Source organism: Crinia signifera, chromosome 11 (assembly GCF_055691185.1).
Source record: "Crinia signifera chromosome 11, ASM5569118v1, whole genome shotgun sequence".
NCBI lineage: Eukaryota > Metazoa > Chordata > Amphibia > Anura > Myobatrachidae > Crinia > Crinia signifera.
In genome coordinates, this window is record NC_139227.1 from 52,205,258 (window position 1) to 52,224,666 (window position 19,409).

A 19,409-nucleotide genomic window follows, 5' to 3' on the forward strand; every position below is an offset into this window, starting at 1 on the left:
TGTCCTGGCCCGAAATACCCCCTGTATGTGACCATAACCACACAGCAAGTCACCAGCAGCAGCCCCCTATGGCTGAGCCCTCTGCAGGCATTGTTACCCCTCACTGGGGGCAGGAGAGGAGGTGGGGTATGTACAGGGATCAGGTGGTCCCTGCTGCCATTGCTGCCCCTCACTGGGGGAAGGAGAGGAGGTGGGGTATGTACAGGGATCAGGTGATCCTTGCTGCCCCTCACTGGGGGTAGGAGAGGAGGTGGGGTATGTACAGGGATCAGGTGGTCCCTGCTGCCATTGCTGCCCCTCACTGGGGTAGGAGAGGAGGTGGAGTATGTACAGGGATCAGGTGGTCCCTGCTGCCATTGCTGCCCCTCACTGGGGGAAGGAGAGGATGTGGGGTATGTACAGGGATCAGGTGGTCCTTGCTGCCCCTCACTGGGGGTAGGAGAGGAGGTGGGGTATGTACAGGGATCAGGTGGTCCCTGCTGCCTTTGCTGCCCCTCACTGGGGTAGGAGAGGAGGTGGGGTATGTACAGGGATCTAGGGGTCCCTCTCACTGCGGGCAGGAGAGGAGATGGGGTATGTACATGGATCAGGGGGTTACTGGGGCAGGAAAGGAGGTGGGGTATGTACAGGGAGCAGGGGGGCTGGGCTGGGGGAGTGACACTTGCTGCTGGCCGGTACAGTGTAGAGTGCTGCAGAGTATGCACGGTGTAGTGCAGGGGATGGGTGAGGATGCTGAGCGCTGCTGCCAGGGACGGGACTGCTGTGCTGGATGAGTAATCCGGAGGGGGCTGCTGCAGAACGGTGAGAGCCCTGCATGTGCATGGTGTGTATATATAGTGTGTGTTTGTGTGTCTGTCCAGGAACACATGGGAGCATTGAGTAGTAATATATACTGCACAGCAGGGGGTAGGTAGCTGTACTGTGTATTTGTGTGTGTGTATGTGTACAATCACACATGGGTACGTTGAGTTGCAGCCAGGGAATAGATACAGTATGTGTAGTGTGTGTTACACATGGGTAACTTGTGTAACACACAATATTGGGTATAGTACCCATGTGTGTGTTACACATGGGTACTATACTGAACATAATGGGATATGCAGCTGTACTGTGTGTGTGTGTGTGTGTGTGTGTGTGTGTCTGTGTGTATATATATGTGTGTGTTACACATGGGTACATGGTGTAGTACTATACTGCACATAAGGGGATATGCAGCTGTACTGTGTGTGTGTGTGTGTGTGTGTGTGTGTGTGTGTGTGTGTATTACACATGGGTACATGGTGTAGTACTATACTGCACATAAGGGGATATGCAGCTGTACTGTGTGTATTACACATGGGGTACATGGTGTAGTACTATACTGCACATAAGGGATATGCAGCTGTACTGTGTGTATTACACATGGGGTACATGGTGTAGTACTATACTGCACATTAGGGGATATGCAGCTGTACTCTGTGTGTGTGTGTGTGTGTGTGTGTGTGTGTGTGTGTGTGTGTGTGTTACACATGGGTACATTGTGTAGTACTATACTGCACATAAGGGGATATGCAGCTGTACTGTGTGTATAGATATGACATGGATGCATTATGTACATCAAGGGATAGATATGTGTACTGTATATATGACACCCAATTCCTCCCCCCCCCCCCCCCCCCATCCCACACACACACACACACACAGTGTAATGCACCATTGTATGTATATAATGCATGTGGCAGCCCCTCTGCATTGTGTCACCGGGCGACAGCAGCAGCATCATGCAGATAGAGGAATAGTAATCCCCTCCTCATCATGTCCCTGTCACACCCCCTCCTCATCATGTCCCTGACACACCCCCTTCCCTCATTTATTGCACACCCAGCTCCGCTTCTCTTACCCTACCTGGTCTCAGGTGCTCGCATATCCCAGAACCCAGGCATCTTCTTGCTGGGACTTGTAGTTCCACAACACCTCTGTTCTAGAGGTTTATGCACCATAAAGTATATATACAGTCTCTCTGCAGAGTTTGGCCAACTTTCCAGGTGCGAATTATGTGCTCCGCACTGTACACAGGCCTCTCCAGTGCAGCACAGAAATACTGCTCCTGCCTGTTACAGCAGAAGTGTCAGCTGTGTACTTACACCCCTATAGGACAGGCTTATAACATTGCTGGTAAGGAAGGATGTGCACTACAGCACTTCCTACTTCCAGACTTTCTAAGTGTTTAAATAATTGCATCAGTCCTGCATTGCAGGGAGAGCATGGTAAGAAACCCCCCAGGCCAGCCCTAACCAGCAGCCATACAAAGATGCCACTGAAAACCCCTCCATAGGAGATTATTTACTGAACCCTGAACCCCATACCATGCATAAGGTATAAAGATGATATAAGGGTGCTTGCTAGTGAACAAACACAGGCATATGGTGAAAAGCTGAGATAAGGCGTGAAGACTAGTGAACAAACACACAGGTGTATGGTGAAAAGCTGAAATACGGAATGTCTACTAGTGAACAAACACACAGGTGTATGGTGAAAAGCTGAAATATGGCATGTCTACTAGTGAACAAACACAAGTGTATGGAGAAAAGCTGAGATCCGTGTGATTACTACTGAACAAACACAGGTATATGGTGAAAAGCTGAGATGTTTTGAATGCTAGTGAACACACACACAGGTATATTGGTGAAAAGCTGCGATAATTGTGATTGCTGGTGAACAAACAAGCAGAGATACTGTAAGGTGTGATTTCTATTAAACAAACACACAGGTGTATGGTAATAAGCTGAGATGTGTGATTGCTAGTGAACAAACACACAGGTATATGCTGAAAGCTGAGGTAAGTGTGATTGCTAGTGAACAAACACACAGGTATATGCTGAAAGCTGAGGTATGTGTGATTGCTAGTGAAGAAATTCATCTGGTGCTGTCAGCTGTACGCCCCCGCTACGTCATGGAGTCATTAGCATGAGAAAACCCATAAAGTGCGGTGCATTCACAAATGCTAATGGGGCCACCCCTCTCTGCCCCCCTGCACGCTGTCCTGGGTGCGTGCACCCAGCGATCCGAGTAATGGCAGTGGGTGCAACAGAAACAAAACATCGGTCCCTGTGTGAACGAACGGCCTTTGTGAACAGACCAGAATGGGTGCCGGACGGGTTCCCGACAGTCGGGATCCCGACAGTCATTTACCCGACGTCGGGATCCCAACTGTCATAATGCCGACAGCCGGGTGCCCGACGGCCACCCGCTATTTTCCCTCGTGGGGGTCCACGACCCCCATAGAGGGAGAATAGAATAGGTGGCTCACGTAGCGAGCCACCGTGCCCGCAGCGTGGCGAGCGCAGCGTGACAAGCGCAGCGAGCCCGCAAGGGGCTTTTTTGCGCTCGCCATGCTGTCTGACTCCGCGCAGTCGGGATCCCGACGTCGGGATAATGACTGTCGGGATCCCGACTGTCGGAGTCCCATACCACACCCACCAGAATAAGGTCCAATGAGTAGACTCTGTGGCATTGTACCTTCTACAATGTAAGGAGCTACATGGCATCTGTCTGACTTTCAGCCATGCCCAGTTGCCCTATGATCATGGTGCAAGTAATAGTCTAGTCCCTGCCCCCAAAACCCCCCTCATTTTGTGGAAAACACCCCAAACAAACAAAAAACAATCAATCGACAATGACAGTAAACACTTCACAAAAGATGGAGCATTCAGTAAAAGTTGCACAAAAGGCACAATACACTGAGGGGCATATTTACTAAGATGGGAGTTCTATTTCACATGGGATGTTGCTATGGGCAACCAATCAGATCTTATCTATTATCTTTTAGAAGGTGCTAAATAAGTAAAAAGTAGATACTGATTGGTTGCCAATAGCTACATCCCATGTGAAATAGGACTCCCATTTTAGTAATTTCCCCCATAGAGTCACCTGGGAGAGTGCAGTGTACATGTAGCTTATTACTACACAGAAACAATAGAGGTGACTGTAGGGAGAAGCTGGAATAATTAGAGGGAATTACGGTATGTAAGCCTATGGCCGGGACACGCTGCAGCTCCCTCACATGTAACCTGTCATTACCTGCTCTCCCTGAACCTCATTATTCCAATCCTTTCATCTCCGCTGGTTCCCAGGACTTCTCCATGTGCTCCTTTGTGTGGAGTGTGTATGACGCTGGTGGGAAGAGAGGTTACTTTATATCAGGCTTATGGGGGTAATTCAGAATTGATGGCACGGCTGCGAATTCGCACAGCTGGTGTTCCAAAAGATGCCGTCTCACTAGTGTGAAATCTTGTGAATTACAGATGGAGCCCCTCTCATTCACTGCTATTAATCCATTAAGGTGCCCACACACTAGAACGATTTTTGGGCCGATTGGCCGATTTCCAATAAATGTTTACCGATAATCGGTCGAAAATCAGCAAATTTTTGTCCGATGCGCGCTCCCATGGATCTTTAGCTGAATCTTCTGATCTTACGTGCTGCACAAAAGATCAGAAGATTTAACAAAAGATCCATAGGAACGGACAAGGGATCTAAAGAAAAATCTTTGGTAAAGATGTGCGCTTGCCTGAAATCTTTTGTCCAGGATGTGCAAAGGCTAATTTATGCGCACTTCTTATGATCGCAGATCTTTCTAGTGTGTGGGCACCTTCACACGCGGACGGCATCGGGGAGCTCCGTTGGAATGCGCGTCCCCTTCCGACAAGCTGGCGGCTGGCTATTCTATCATCAGCCCCCGCAAGCATGAGGGACGCTACATCTGTAATGTGATCGATGCACGGATGGATGTGTATGGCTACAAATCTATTCACAGCTGAGCGAATATGTCCATGCCTGCAATTGCCCTGTCTCTCCCAGCAGTTTCCTAGGCATGCCGGCGTTATACTCAGGCACTCCCAGCGGTTTCCTAGGTACGCCTGCGTTTCTCCTGTCACTCCCAGCGTTTCCCCCGTCACTCTCAGCGTTTCTCCTGTCCCTCCCAACGTTTCCCCCGTCACTCTCAGTGTTTCTCCTGTCCCTCCCAGCGTTTCCCCCGTCCCTCCCAGCGTTTCCCCCGTCCCTCCCAGCGTTTCCCCCGTCACTCTCAGCGTTTCTCCTGTCCCTCCCAGCGTTTCCCCCATCACTCTCAGCGTTTTCCCCGTCACTTAGTGAGTCTGTGTTCAGTGAGTCGCACGCATGCGCAGTCAATTGATAATCGCCCGCTGTGCCAATTCTCAGCCGTGCAATCAGGTGTAAATTATGTGTGCAGCCCAATGTTAGAACTACAAATCCAAGAATTGCCTTTCAGCCTCTGTCTGGGACTTGTAGTTCCACTACCACTGGTGCTGTCTCCCTTTGACCTTGCGGATGGCACATAGCACCAGTGTTCCTAGTAAATGAACGCTTCTGGTAATGACACAGGACTGCAGGATAACTGGTAATTGTAGGTTTCGCAGGCGGCTGCCATTGTTCCCAGCAGATCAGGTTCTATCACAGCCATTGGCGTTCTCCTCAGCAGTAAGTCAGCACTAATTATGAGTCAGTGACTTGCTGCCACCAGCCCTATTTTAGGGCATGTGGGCTATTATATATAGGTATTTATATATAGGTAACTCCTATCATCTATAACACCAGTATTAAAGTAGCTGTTTGCATACTGCTATATTTTATATATAGGTAATTGTGCAAATATTTTTATAAGAATTGAAAGTGAGTTAGAATGTATTAGTGGCTTGGATGGTATGTAACCTCTTACCATTTGTTATCTTGCTAGTGGAAGAGGGGCTCTGGCTGGGTGGGGTCTCAATCAATTAACTTAAGGTACCCACACACTAGAAAGATCTGCGATCGTAAGATGTGCGCATAAATTAGCCTTAAAATCTTTTTTCCGTTCTGGACAAAAGATTTCAAGCAAGCGCACATCTTTACCAAAGATTTTTCTTATGCCTGGTACACACCAGGACGACTAGGGCCCGATCCCCTCAATCTAGATCCAATTCCGACCAATTGGATGTAGATTGTGTGGTGATTGGGCCCTTTTCTGTCCTGGTGTGGACCGATACCGATCCAATGCGCGGTCCCGCGGGTCGGTCGGTCGTTATTCAGATCCTACCTGCTGCAGGTAGGATCTGAATAACGACCATACTGCCGGGTGCGGGTCGCCATTGGATCGTGCCCCCCCGCATCATCGTGAGCGGGTCTGAAGAAACACTGACGACCCGCTCACAATGTGCATCGTGAGCAGGTCATCGTGGTGTGTACCCTACATAAAGATCCCGTATGCGTTCCTATGGATCTTTTGTTAAATCTTCTGATCTTTTGTGCAGCACGTAAGATCATAAGATTCAGCTAAAGATCCATGGGAGCGCGCATCGGACCAAAATCGGACGATTTTTGACCGATTATCAGTAAACATCGGACGATATATCGGCCGATTTATCGGAAATCGGCCAAACGGCCCAAAAATCGTTCTAGTGTGTGGGCACCTTTAGAAACAGCTTTTAGTATATATTGTGAACACCAGGCTGACCCCAGCCTGGCTGACTATTGCAAGCTGACTATTGTTAAGGCCCCCATACATTAGGCCAACTTGTCCTTAGGACAAGTCGGACCCAATTCTCCTGTGAGCCACCCGGCAGCTCCCTGGGAGGCTCACATACAATTTGTCACTTGATGAGCCAAATTTACATGTGATAAATCGCTTGCGATTTACCACATGTAACCGGGAGCTGCGGGCGGTGAGGAGGTAAGGGGCAGGGGGGCGCTGGTGATCCTCATCAGGGGGAGCAGTGGGGCGGGCGGCGGGTCCCTGAGCACTTAGCTGGCCGGGCTGGGGCGCAGGGAGCCGTGCAAGAAGCCACTGCCGTCAGCGGGAGCAGCGCAGAGTACCAGAGAGCCGGGCAGGAGAAGACGCTGCCGGGCAGCGGCAGGACTCGGGAGCAGAACACTTTAAAAAAAAAAGCCCATACAAACGCATAGGAAGCCATTGATTGGCTGAGACCTCTCTCAGCCAATTATCGATTGGCTGAGAGAGGTCTCAGCCAATCAATGACTTCCTATGCGTTTGTATGGGCTTTTTTTGTTTTTTAAGTGCGCCGCCGCCTCAGAGTCTTCTCCTGCCCGGCTCTCTGGTGCTCTGCACCGCCCCCCCTGCTCCCGCTGACGGCAGCTTCTTCCTCCTCTGCCCGGCTCCCTGCACCGCCCCCCTGATCCCTCCGCCCGGCTCTGGTAGGTCCCCCCGCCAGCTGCAGTCCCCGCGCGGCTCCGGGCAGCACATAAGATTTAGAAAATCTTATGTGCAGCCCGTCTGACCTGCCGACTCCGATGCGCACGGGGCCGCGCATCGGGTCAGAGGGCATGTCTCCACATGCGATTTGGGCCGATTTTACAGCCCGATTCATCCGAATTGGTCAAAATCGTGCCCAAATCGCATAGTGTATGGGGGCCTTTAGTTTGTCAGATTTTAAAGTAGGAAGATTTTTAAGTAGGGCAAAAACAGTTACATAGATTACAGCTTGGACTTATTCTGGACAGAAACTGCCAACCAACTTAACATCTTCGTATCAAAGTGACTCAGAAAGACAGAAAACACCAGCAACTCAGAAAATCAAGAGACTGCTTTGAGTGAGCTCACTTCATTCTGACATCATACTACTTATGGCTGCTTAATCTGGCTATTCAGCTGTGATATCACCATTTCTACCTCTGCTTAAACTTTTTGAATATCACTCTTTATGCTTGTACTTGCACTGTCAGTTTTGAAAATGCCCAGCTGTACCTCTAATGACTTTACCTCTCTTGCTGTTCCATTGAGAGTAAGTGTCCCTGAATATTTTATTCTTGGCCCTCTTCTCTATCTCTACATGTCCTCTCTTCCACTATGCTGACAATACTAAAATCTACCCCTCGTTTCCTGATCGCTCTCCTTCCATCCTAACTCATATCTCCAACTGTCTCTCTGCTGTCTACTCTTGGATGACCCAGCGCTTTTTTAGACTTAAAATATTAAACACTAAGCTGACCTCTTCTGACCCTCCTGCATAAAAGCTGACCATCTCATCCTAACCTCTTTATGCTCACTTCTCCCCCTTCTATGTTACCCCTGTCTGTCTAACCCTCACCTTTAGAATGTAAGCTCTCATGGGCAGGGCCCTCTCTCCTCATGTGCCTTTCTTAGAATATATAAACATCTGCCACCCTGATGATTGCTTTAGTGTCCTGTCCCCTGATGCAACTATCCATATTTACCATATACTTGTCCTAAACTGTCTTGTACTGTAATTTGTTATGTGTGTTTGCTCATAACTATGCTCTGTAAAGTGCTGCAGAATTTGTATGCGCTATATAAGAAACTGTTAATAAATAAATATTAGATTTGTTAAATAAGAGATTCTAAGTGAATTCTGCAAGGTAAGAAGACAGAGAGACGCGTATATATATATATATATAATTACATGAATTACCAGCTGTAATTGCACCCATTACTGGCAGGCACTGGGAGGCTGGCATGTGTTGGCATGTGGCTGGAGGCACCTCTGGATACGGCTGTGTCTGAGCTTGATTTCCTTGTCTCTGTCTCTGTTGGCACAGATGCCTGGATGGCTACAGACTGCTCTGAAGATCCTGGGCACAAGCCTGTTTGCTCTGCTGGTCCTGGGGGGTATACTCACAGCCTACGTGACAGGCTACCAATTCATACACACTGACCACCACCACCTGTCCTTCGGGCTGTATGGGGCTATCCTGGGCTTGCACCTGCTCACTCAGAGCCTCTTTGCGTTCCTGGAACACAGGCGGATGCGGAAAGGTGGGAGAATCCCTACAGGAGCATCCACAGTGGCCCTGTGCATCGCAGCCTATCAGGAAGACCCTGAGTACCTGAGGAAATGCCTGCAGTCAGTCCGACGCCTCTCTTACCCCCACCTGAGAGTGGTCATGGTGGTGGATGGAAATTCGGAAGACGATAGGTACATGATGGACATCTTCCGAGAGGTGATGGGATCGGAGGGCACCTGCTGCTACCTGTGGGACAGCAATTACCATGAAACAGCAGAAGGGGGGCAGGAGGGGGAGAGAGGCGTCCAGGAGCTGGTGCAGAAGTTCCACTACTCCTGCATCATGCAGAAGTGGGGAGGCAAGCGGGAGGTTATGTACACCGCGTTCCGGGCCCTTGGCGACAGCGTGGACTATGTGCAGGTAAGAAACGATCAGTGATTTAATATAGTCATTAAATAACACTGTATAACCAGGAATCAAACCCATTACTTCTTACATTGCAGCCAGACACCTTACACATTTATAAAGTATTATATAATACATTACAGAATGCTAGTGCTGAGCTACAAACAGCTCCTCCATTGTTCTAGTTGTCTCTTCAGGTCTTCTAAGTGTGTTAGAAATTCCTTACCCACTTCCATAATCGAAGTAGAACACTTTACGCTCTTATTGGATATATATGTAAGACCATGGCCCTTATTCTAGTTCACAATACCATGTGCACTGCAGGTGGGGCAGGTGTAACATGCAGAGAGAGAGTTATATTTGGGTGGGGTTTTACTTCAAAGTTATATATATTGCAGTGTAAGAATAAAGCAGTCAGTATTCTCCCTGCACAGAAACAAAATAACACCCAAATGTAGTTCCCTCTGCACATGTTACATCTGCCCCCCCCCCCCCTGCAATGCACATGGTTTTGTCCATTTGAGAAGGAATTTGCCTTTGCGAGTGAACCAGAATAAGGGCCCAAGTTCTTAGTTGTATCCTAATTCATGTGCAGCTGCGCTCCAGTGTGCAGATACTGTGCAAGTAGCCGCCTGGATTTGTACGGAGACACACAGATCCAAGCAACTGCGCACAAAGGCACCTTTTAGTTTGCAGATCAATTGATTGTCGCAGCTCTGGGGAACTGGCTGCAGAAACTGAGACGATAGTGCCATGTTTTCTGTGTAAGGGATCGCTGAGACACGTCATGAAAGCGGTTGTGACACCCATGTTTTTTATCCACCACTACCCCCCTTTACCTCTCACAAATGATTCCTGCTTCAGCACAGTTTGCCCTGCATAGTGGGACTGTGATGCTCGCAGATAGCTGAATCAATGTACTCCATAAAGATTGGCATTCCATGCAATTCTGGTATAGGGTGCAAATAAAATATTATAAACTTGAAAGCTACTGTCCATTTAAATATATGTGTAATACATGAAGTACTCTATAGTGTTATTACTTTAGGGCTGTCAGCCAAATAACTTGGCTCCGTATACGGAGAACGTATAGCCAGGTGCTGCAGCCAAGCACAATGGATTGTTAAATCATTTATCTGTGTCACAATAATCCCTTCTCCATTAATTGCAATCTGTGATTTATCACCGGCTAATAATATAATTATATATGAAAGGAGAAATTGCTGTTTTATATTGCGCAGTTCACGCAACTCGCAGGCCACTCCCTGGGATTCTGCAGAACGCTGCCTGAACTTAGTGGGGTGAGGGGGATGTCTCTGCCCCTGTTTGGATGTAGTTCCGTTACCTATCTGCAGATCTGCTCATTGCCTGCATGCCAGGATTTCCTCTCCTGCACACAGGCAGCCAGATCCCTCAGAGGGATAAGGTTTGGCTGCAGGATATCTGGAAAACACAGATGTAGAATTTGCAGCACAGGATCTTCATTGCGAGCAGATTAGCGAACAGACCTGAATCAGGCTGATTGTGAATTGCATTGCTAGGGTTATGTCACTAAACCAGACAGGTTTTCTGGATATCCCTGTTTGAGGAGAGGTTTGTCCGTGTAACTAATGATTACTCAGCCTCACTTGCTAGTGGCTACTGAGCAGCAGGATGTCAGATGTTTGTGCCCATTCATATGCTGTAATCCCTTAGAAACTGTTTACACTCAGGGTTGCTCACTATAGCTGGGTGCTGCATGGGAGGGACGCCAGCCACAGTCCCCAGGGCAGTATACAGGCCCTGAGCACGCAGCGAAGACGGCCATGTTGTGGCCTGGACAAATAGTCGTCATCATCATCACAGATGGGGGGGCCGTGGTCTCAGTAATGCTGTTTCTTCCCTCGGAATGGATGTGCCCACTATGTATAGGTGATAGGGTCTCTGGAAATCACATACTCGAGCCTCAGACAAAGATAAAGTACCAGTGATGTACCTGTCATCAGTGCCAGATTAAGCCTTCGGGGGGCCCGGGGCACTTTAGACAGGGGGGCCCCCTTGCACTTGTCATTACTGGCCGCAAACTGCATGGGGGAATATTACACTGTCAAAACACAGAGTAAATGCAGTATAAACTTGGTCAATGGGTAACTGCAGGGGATATATATATATATATACACATACATACATACCACATGAAAAGCCTGTGTCCCCTGTGTTTGTCCCTCTGCATCTTACTCTGTAGGAGACCTCACAGTCCCAGTGCTGCCTCTGATTAAATACCCTCCCATGACTAGGCTGCTGCTGCTGTTATCCATGGGCCTGAGAAGCATGTAATGAGCTCCACCAATCAGAGCTCAGCACAAACGTCTCAGCCTCTGCCCTCTGGTGCAAAGTGTCATGGGACTTAGTCAACTCCCAGTAATGCACTGCACACTTGGCTCCCAATGCTCAGCACCATTAATCATTGTCACATTGGCAGATAGGTGAAGCTGCAGCACTACCCCACTCCCATGCACAAAACCTTTAGCTTAAAAAAAAATATTTTTTTTTTAAAAAATACATGCCAACCAAAGGGGGCCCAGGGGCACTGACCGCTTGTGCCCCCATTATAATCCGGCCCTGCCTGTCATTGTTTAAGCAAATTCTGACATGGCAGTTAGGAGCTCTCTCCCTGTGAATACCAGATCACTGTCATCATGCCATGCTGTCTCCATCTGGTTACAGGTGTGTGATTCTGACACTGTGCTGGACCCGGCATGTACGGCGGAAATGCTGCGGATTTTGGAGGAAGACTCTAATGTGGGTGGAGTCGGAGGAGACGTGCAGGTAACATGTGGGTTGTTGTATTTATCCATTAAACCTGGGGTTCCCCACACTCTGTCCTCAAGGAAATTTTACAGTTCAGGTTTTATGGAGCACTGGAGACTAAATGATACATTTTGCATAAACCATCTGTGCTCAACCATGGAAATTCTTAAACCTGGACTGTCAGAGTGCCTTGGAACATTTGAGAAATACTTTTTGACTTTACTGATTTTTACTAATTATTGGCAATATGGATGACTGCAGAAAATCCCTCTATGAATTATCTGTGGCGATACTAGCTAAGAAATCTAAGCGACAGGTTACCACGTCCCCCTATCCCAGAATGCTACGTGATAGCTTACCGCGTCCCCTAGGCCAGAATGCTAAGCGGTAGCTTACCGCGTCCGCTAGCCCAGGATGCTAACCGACAGCTTACCGCGTCCCCCAGTCCAGAATGCTACGCGACAGCTTACCACGTCCCCCAGCCCAGAATGCTAAGCGATAGCTTACCTCGCCCCCCTAGGCCAGAATGCTAAGCATCAGTTTACCGCGTCCCCTTTCCCAGAATGCTAAGCGACAGCTTACGGCGTCCCCTAGCCCAGAATGCTAAGAGTTAGCTTACTGCGTCTCCCAGCCCAGAATGCTAAGCGATAGATTACTGTGTCCCCCAGCCCAGAATTCTAAGCGATAGCTTACCACGTCCCCTAGGCCACAATGCTAAGCGTCAGTTTACTGCGTCCCCTAGCCCAGAATGCTAAGCGATAGCTTACCGCGTCCTCAAGGCCAGAATGCTAAGCAATAGCTTACCGTGTCCCCTAGGTCAGAATGCTAAGCGACAGCTTAGTGTCCCCTAGGCCAGAATGCTAAGCGATAGCTTACCATGTCCCCTAGGCCAGAGTGCTAAGCGATAGCTTACCGTGTCCCCTAGGCCAGAATGCTAAGCGACAGCTTACCGCGTCACCTAGCCCAGATTGCTCCGCGCCACTGGGCCGGTCTCGGGGTATGCGCATTGCCGATTCAGGAGGAAATTATCACTGATGGAAACACTACTTTTCATATGGCTGTACATAAGGGGGTTATTCTCGTTCACTCCTTCTGACAAATTCCTTCTTAGATGGACAAAACCATGTGCACTGCAGGTGGGGCTGATGTAACATGTGCAGAGAGCGTTAGATTTGGGTGAGTTATTTTGTTTCTGTGCAGGGAAAATACTGACTGCTTTATTTGTATACTGCATTATAGATCTTTGAAGTAAAACCCCTCCCAAATCTAATTCTCTATGCACATGTTACATCTGCCCCACCTGCAGTGCACATGGTTTTGTCCATATAAGAAGGAAATGGTCAGAAGGAGTGAACGAGAATAAGGCCCTAGTAGTAGTAGTATGTTTATTTATAAGGCGCCACAAGGTGTCCGCAGCACCGTACATAGCAAACAAAAAACAAGTTACAAGGTAACGTACAGGGTGTGTTGAAAAATACAGTATAAATAGGGGTATAGCTAGTAGAACTAAAATCAGAATCAGGTTCAGCATCAGCATTAGGTGTCAAAATTGTCGAGGAGACTGAAGATGAAGTAGAGGAAGGGAAGAACAGGACAGGAGCACAGTTGAGGTAAAGAGGTAGGGTGAGTACGTGAGGGAGGGCTCTACTCATAAGAGTTAACATACTAAAAGGAGGTGGGTGGACAAAAACGAAAAACAATAGGATAAGTAGGAACAGATGGGAATGGAGGCAGGATAGGAGGATCAAAAGAGGTTAGGAGGAGGGATAGGCTAGTCGAAAAAAGTGGGTTTTGAGGGAGCGCTTGAAGGAGGTAAGGGAATCAGAAAGCTTGATGGGTGGCGGGAGGTTGTTCCAGTGCAGGGGGGCAGCGTGAGGGAAGTCTTGGACACGGGAGTGGGAGGAAGTGATTAGGTGAGAGGTCAGTCGGCGGTCAGCGATGGAGCGAAGAGGACGGGAGGGAGTGTGGATAGAGATCAGTGAAGAGAGGTAAGGAGCGGTGGAGGAGGAGAGAGCCTTGTAGGTGGTGGTGAGGAGTTTAAAGAGAACTCGGAGAGGAATGGGGAGCCAGTGAAGAGATAGACAGAGGGGGGAGGCGGAGGTAGAGCGGCGGGAGAGGAAAATGAGCCTAGCAGCAGCGTTAAGAATGGATTGGAGAGGTGCGAGGCGGGTGAGAGGTAGCCCAGAGAGAAGGATGTTGCAGTAGTCAAGGCGGGAGATGACAAGAGAGTGAATGAGAATTTTGGTCGCGTCAGTGGAGAGGAATGGTCTGATGCGTGAGATGTTGCGTAGGTGAAAGCGGCAAGACTGTGAGAGAGCACGAATGTGGGGGGTGAAAGAGAGGGAGGAGTCAATGTTGACACCGAGGCAGCGCGTTTGGTCAATGGAGGTGATCTCGGTTTCACCAATGCTGATGGAGATAGTGGGAGAAGAGGGGGTGTTCGGGGGATGGAAGATTAGAAGTTCCGTTTTAGCCATGTTTAGTTTCAGGAAGCGTTGGGTCATCCAGGCTGAGATGGCCGTGAGGCATTCGGAGACCTTGGACAGGAGTGATGGGGATAGGTCGGGGGAGGAGAGATAGACTAGGGTATCATCAGCATAAAGGTGGTAATGGAAACCATAGGAGCTGATGAGGGTGCCCAGGGAGGTGGTGTAGAGGGAGAAGAGGAGAGGGCCAAGGACTGACCCTTGGGGAACACCGACTGGCTGCGGGGTAGTAGGAGAGGAGGAGCTCGGAGTAGAGAGGGAGAAGGAGCGATCGGAGAGGTATGAGGTGAACCAGGAGAAGACCGTGCCAGTGATGCCAAAGGAGCGGAGGGTGTTGAGCAGGAGAGGGTGGTCAACAGTGTCAAAGGCAGCCGACAGATCAAGCTGGATGAGGATAGAGACGAGGCCTTTGGATTTAGCCGATAGTAGATTGTTAGTGACTTTGGTCAGGGCAGTTTCAGTGGAATGTAAAGGGCGGAACCCGGATTGGAGGGGGTCTAGAATGGAGTTAGCAGTAAGGTGGCTTAGGAGACGATTATCGGTCAGACGTTCTAGGAGCTTGGCGGCAAAAGGGAGGAGGGAGATGGGCCTGTAGTTGGATGGAGAGTTGGGGTCCAGATTTGTTTTTTTGAGAATTGGGGAGACAAGAGCGTGTTTGAAGGAGGAAGGGAAGATGCCAGAGGATAGGGAAAGATTAAAGAGGTGAGCCAGGTGTGAGCAGACTGACGGACTGAGACGACGGATAATATTGGAGGGGATAGGATTGAGCGGGCAGGTGGAGGGAGAAGCGGATTGAAGGATAGAGTGGACTTCAGCGGCAGTGGTGGGGTAAAATGAGGACGGGTTGGAAGGAGGGGAGTGGAGTGGCCCTACGAACAGACCCCCAGGGGTAGGTCCTGTTGAGTGGAACTAGAGGCCATTTGAATTCCTCACCGCTATAATATTATCCCACATATATCATCACACTCATACAATTAGCAATACTGACCACAAACCCATATTCCACCTACGGCTTCCTCTAATGTCTGCTGTTTCCCTACAGATCCTGAATAAATACGACTCCTGGATCTCCTTCCTGAGCAGCGTGCGCTACTGGATGGCATTTAACGTAGAGCGAGCGTGCCAGTCGTACTTTGGCTGTGTGCAGTGCATCAGTGGCCCGCTGGGCATGTACCGGAACAGCCTGCTGCAGTACTTCCTGGAGGACTGGTACCACCAGACCTTCCTCGGCCAGAAGTGCAGCTTTGGAGACGACCGACATCTCACCAATCGCGTGCTGAGCATGGGCTACCGGACTAAGTACACAGCACGATCCAGGTGCCTGACAGAGACCCCCACCAAGTACCTGCGGTGGCTGAACCAGCAAACGCGGTGGAGTAAGTCGTATTTCCGGGAATGGCTGTACAACGCCCTGTGGTTCCACAAGCATCACCTGTGGATGACCTACGAGTCAGTGGTCACGGGCTTCTTTCCCTTCTTCCTAGTGGCCACGGTGGTGCAGCTCTTTTACCGTGGCCGCATCTGGAACATTATGCTCTTCCTGCTGACCGTACAGCTCGTAGGCATAGTGAAGGCCACGTACGCCTGCGTTCTGCGTGGCAATGCTGAGATGATCTTCATGTCGCTCTACTCTCTCCTCTACATGACCAGTCTGCTGCCTGCCAAAATGTTTGCCATCATCACAATCAACAAGTCTGGGTGGGGGACGTCGGGTCGGAGGAAGCTAGTGGTGAACTTCATGGGCATAGTGCCCGTGTCGGTGTGGTTCTGTGTCCTTCTGGGCGGCCTTGTGTACACCGCGTACTGCCAGAGCCAGGATCCATTCACTGAGACGGAGCTGTTCTTCCTGGTAACAGGGGCAGTGCTGTATGGGTGCTACTGGTTGGCGCTGCTCAGTGTCTACCTGGCAATCGTTGCCCGGCGGTGTGGAAAGAAGCAGGAACTGTACAGCCTGGCATTATCAGAGGTGTGACAGGGTGGGCGCAGTCTAGCACTGAACCGACAAAGTCAAACTTGAATATATAATTGAGAATATGGCTGGACCAATCACATGTAAGAGCTACAGATGTATAGGACAGACATAGGCCTCCTTGTGATGCCAGGTGGATCCACAGACACCAGCAGAATCTTACAGAGATCAGACTGTACTATGCAAACATATACCTCAGCAGATCCTTAGAGGAACGCGCGGCCTATAGCAATAAGTGTTGGCACAGCCTTAACCCCAGGTTCTCCGTGCCACCACAATGATTACTGTGAGAAAGCTTTATGGGGCATTGCACAGCTGTGCCCTCCGCCTGGAGAAGGGGCTTATTTACATGGGTTAGATGCATATTACCCATTCCAACACCTGCAGCTATCGATAATCGACAGTTTCAGGCATCGTCTCCCCATTGACAGCCACCGTAGTGACTGCTGATGGTTCAGGAGATCTCACGATAGTAGCGAGATCCTGTGATTGCGCACTGTCACTATTTGGGGTGGCCAGATACACTGAGCATCAGCACTGGGCTGATACACTGTGAGCACTCACAAACATTGCCACTTTCCCGCATCGGCAGACATGATGTTAATGCATCTCGTCGTTGTAGCATCCTACTCTACCTCGGGAGACAACAGGAGCACATTCCATGCCGCTATAGTACATGTACCCCAGAGTCTCACTACATCAGCAGACGCAGCATTTTTCCAGTACAAGTTCTAGTCTGCTCTGTATACAGACTCGGTCACAATATACAAGTGTCAGATTACATTAATCAGCAGAGTCTCCTCCTGCATCCCAATCAGATTGATTCGTGCTGGGCATACATTAGACCAGTGGTTCTCAACCTCGGTTCTCAAGGACCCCCAACAGTGCACGTTTTCCAGGTCACCTGGCAGGTGAATAGGTACACTCATTAGTCACTGACACATTTTAAAAGATCACAGGTGGAGCTAATAATTTCATCTTTGATTGTGTGTGGAGACCTGGAAAACGTGCACTGTTGGGGGTCCTTGAGGACTAAGGTTGAGAACCATTGCACTAGACCAGTGGTAGCCAACCCTAGCCCTCGAGAGCTACCAACAGTTCACATTTTCCAGACAACCTAGCTGCTGCACAGCTGCACTCATTACTCACTGACACATTTTAAAAGATCCACAGATGGAGCTAATTAGCTCACTTGTGATTCTGTGAGGAGACCAGCAAAACATGCACTGTTGGTAGCTATCGAGGACTAGGGTTGGCGGTACTTGTGGAGTATCACGGCTCCCATCGTATGGCATCGTATGCTATATGTAGTGGCATACGATGGCATACGATGCGATGCTTTACCGATTTTTGAGCATTTTTGATCAAAAATCGTATGCCATCGCATGGCATCGTATGCCATATGTAGTGGCATACGATGCGATACGATGTTTTACCGATTTTTGAGCAAAAATGGTCAAAAATCGGTAAAACATCGCATGGCATCGTATGCCATATGTAGTGGCATACGATGTCATACGATGCGATACGATGTTTTACCGATTTTTGAGCAAAAATGGTGAAAAATCGGTAAAACATCGCATGGCATCGTATGCCATATGTAGTGGAATACGATGTCATACGATGCGATACGATGTTTTACCGATTTTTGAGCATTTTAGCTCAAAAATCGCATGCGATCGCATCGGATGCCATACGATGGTATCCGATGCGATGCGATGGCACCCGATTTTGCACTGAAATGCATCAGAATGCATTGAAATGTGTATTAAAGTAGTGAAATGCCCCCAAATGCCATTTTTCATAGTGCACCACCCCCACTATCAACGTCAACCCAACCCGAGATACCTCATACGGGATGCGGTTAATTTCCCGGCGGTCGGGATCCCGGCAGTCGGAATCCCGACACTGGAATCCCGACCGCCGAAATCCCGACAAGGGGGGGACATGGATCGCCCCCCCTTGCGGGCTCGCTGCGCTCGCCACGCAGCGGGCCCGGTGCCTCGCTACGCTCGGCACGCTATTTTATTCTCCCTCTATGGGTGTCGTGGACACCCACGGAGGGAGAAAGTTTCGGGATTTCGGCGGTCGGGATTCCAGTGTCGGGATTCCGACTGCCGGGATCCCGACCGCCGGGAAATTAACCGCATCCCGTATGAGGTATCTCAAGCTGCACGGTGTACTGAGGCTGAATGTATGAGGTATCACGCTGCATGATGTACTGAGGCTGGATCATGATGTATGAGCATCTCACGCTGCGTGATGTACTGGGGCTTGGTGTATAAGATATATCATGCTGCATGGTGTACTGAGGCTGGGTGTATGAGGTATCTCACGCTGTGTGGTGTATTGATGCTGGATGTATGAGGTATCTCATGCTGCATGGTTTACTGAGGCTGGATGTATGAGGTATATCACACTGCATTGTGTACTGAGGCTGGATGTATGAGATATCTCCCGCTGTATGGTGTACTCAGGCTGGATGTGTGAGACATAACACGCTGCATCATGGTGTACTGAGGCTGGATGTATGAGGTATCTCATGCTGCATGGTGTACTGAGGCTGGATGTATGAGGCATATCACACTGCATCGTGTACTCAGGCTGGATGTGTGAGACATATCACGCTGCATGGTGTACTGAGGCTGGATTATGAGGCATCTCATGCTGCATGCTGTACTGAGGCTGGATGTATGAGGTATCTCACGCTGCATGGCGTACTGAGGCTGGATGTATGAGGTATCACGGTGCATGATGTACTGAGGCTGGATGTATGAGCATCTCACGCTGCGTGGTGTACTGGGGCTTGGTGTATGAGATATATCATGCTGCATGGTGTACTGAGGCTGGGTGTATGAGGTATCTCATGCTGCGTGGTGTACTGAGGCTGGATGTATGAGGTATCTCACGCTGCACGGTGTACTGAGGCTGGATGTATGAGGTATATCACGCTGCACGGTGTACTTAGGCTGGATGTATGAGGTATATCATGCTGCACGGTGTACTGAGGCTGGATGTATGAG

At 49.3% G+C, this 19,409-nt stretch overlaps 1 protein-coding gene across 1 annotated transcript; it reads left to right on the top strand.

Moving 5' to 3' along the window:
- Nucleotides 1-697: 697 nt before the first annotated feature.
- On the top strand, nucleotides 698-17,617 carry HAS3 (hyaluronan synthase 3). The gene is made up of 4 exons (XM_083165555.1): nucleotides 698-801; nucleotides 8,551-9,156; nucleotides 11,848-11,949; nucleotides 15,460-17,617. The coding sequence occupies exons 2-4, from the start codon at nucleotides 8,551-8,553 to the stop codon at nucleotides 16,387-16,389; spliced, it is 1,638 nt and encodes a 545-aa protein (XP_083021681.1). The 5' UTR covers nucleotides 698-801; the 3' UTR covers nucleotides 16,390-17,617.
- The last annotated feature ends 1,792 nt before the right edge of the window (nucleotides 17,618-19,409 follow it).

Coding starts and splice junctions, on each gene's coding strand:
- HAS3 (XM_083165555.1), top strand. CDS start 8,551: ATGCCTGGATGGCTACAGACTGCTCTGAAGATCCTGGGCACAAGCCTG. Junction 9,157..11,847: donor ACAGCGTGGACTATGTGCAG/GTAAGAAACGAT, acceptor ATCTGGTTACAG/GTGTGTGATTCTGACACTGT. Junction 11,950..15,459: donor GAGTCGGAGGAGACGTGCAG/GTAACATGTGGG, acceptor GTTTCCCTACAG/ATCCTGAATAAATACGACTC.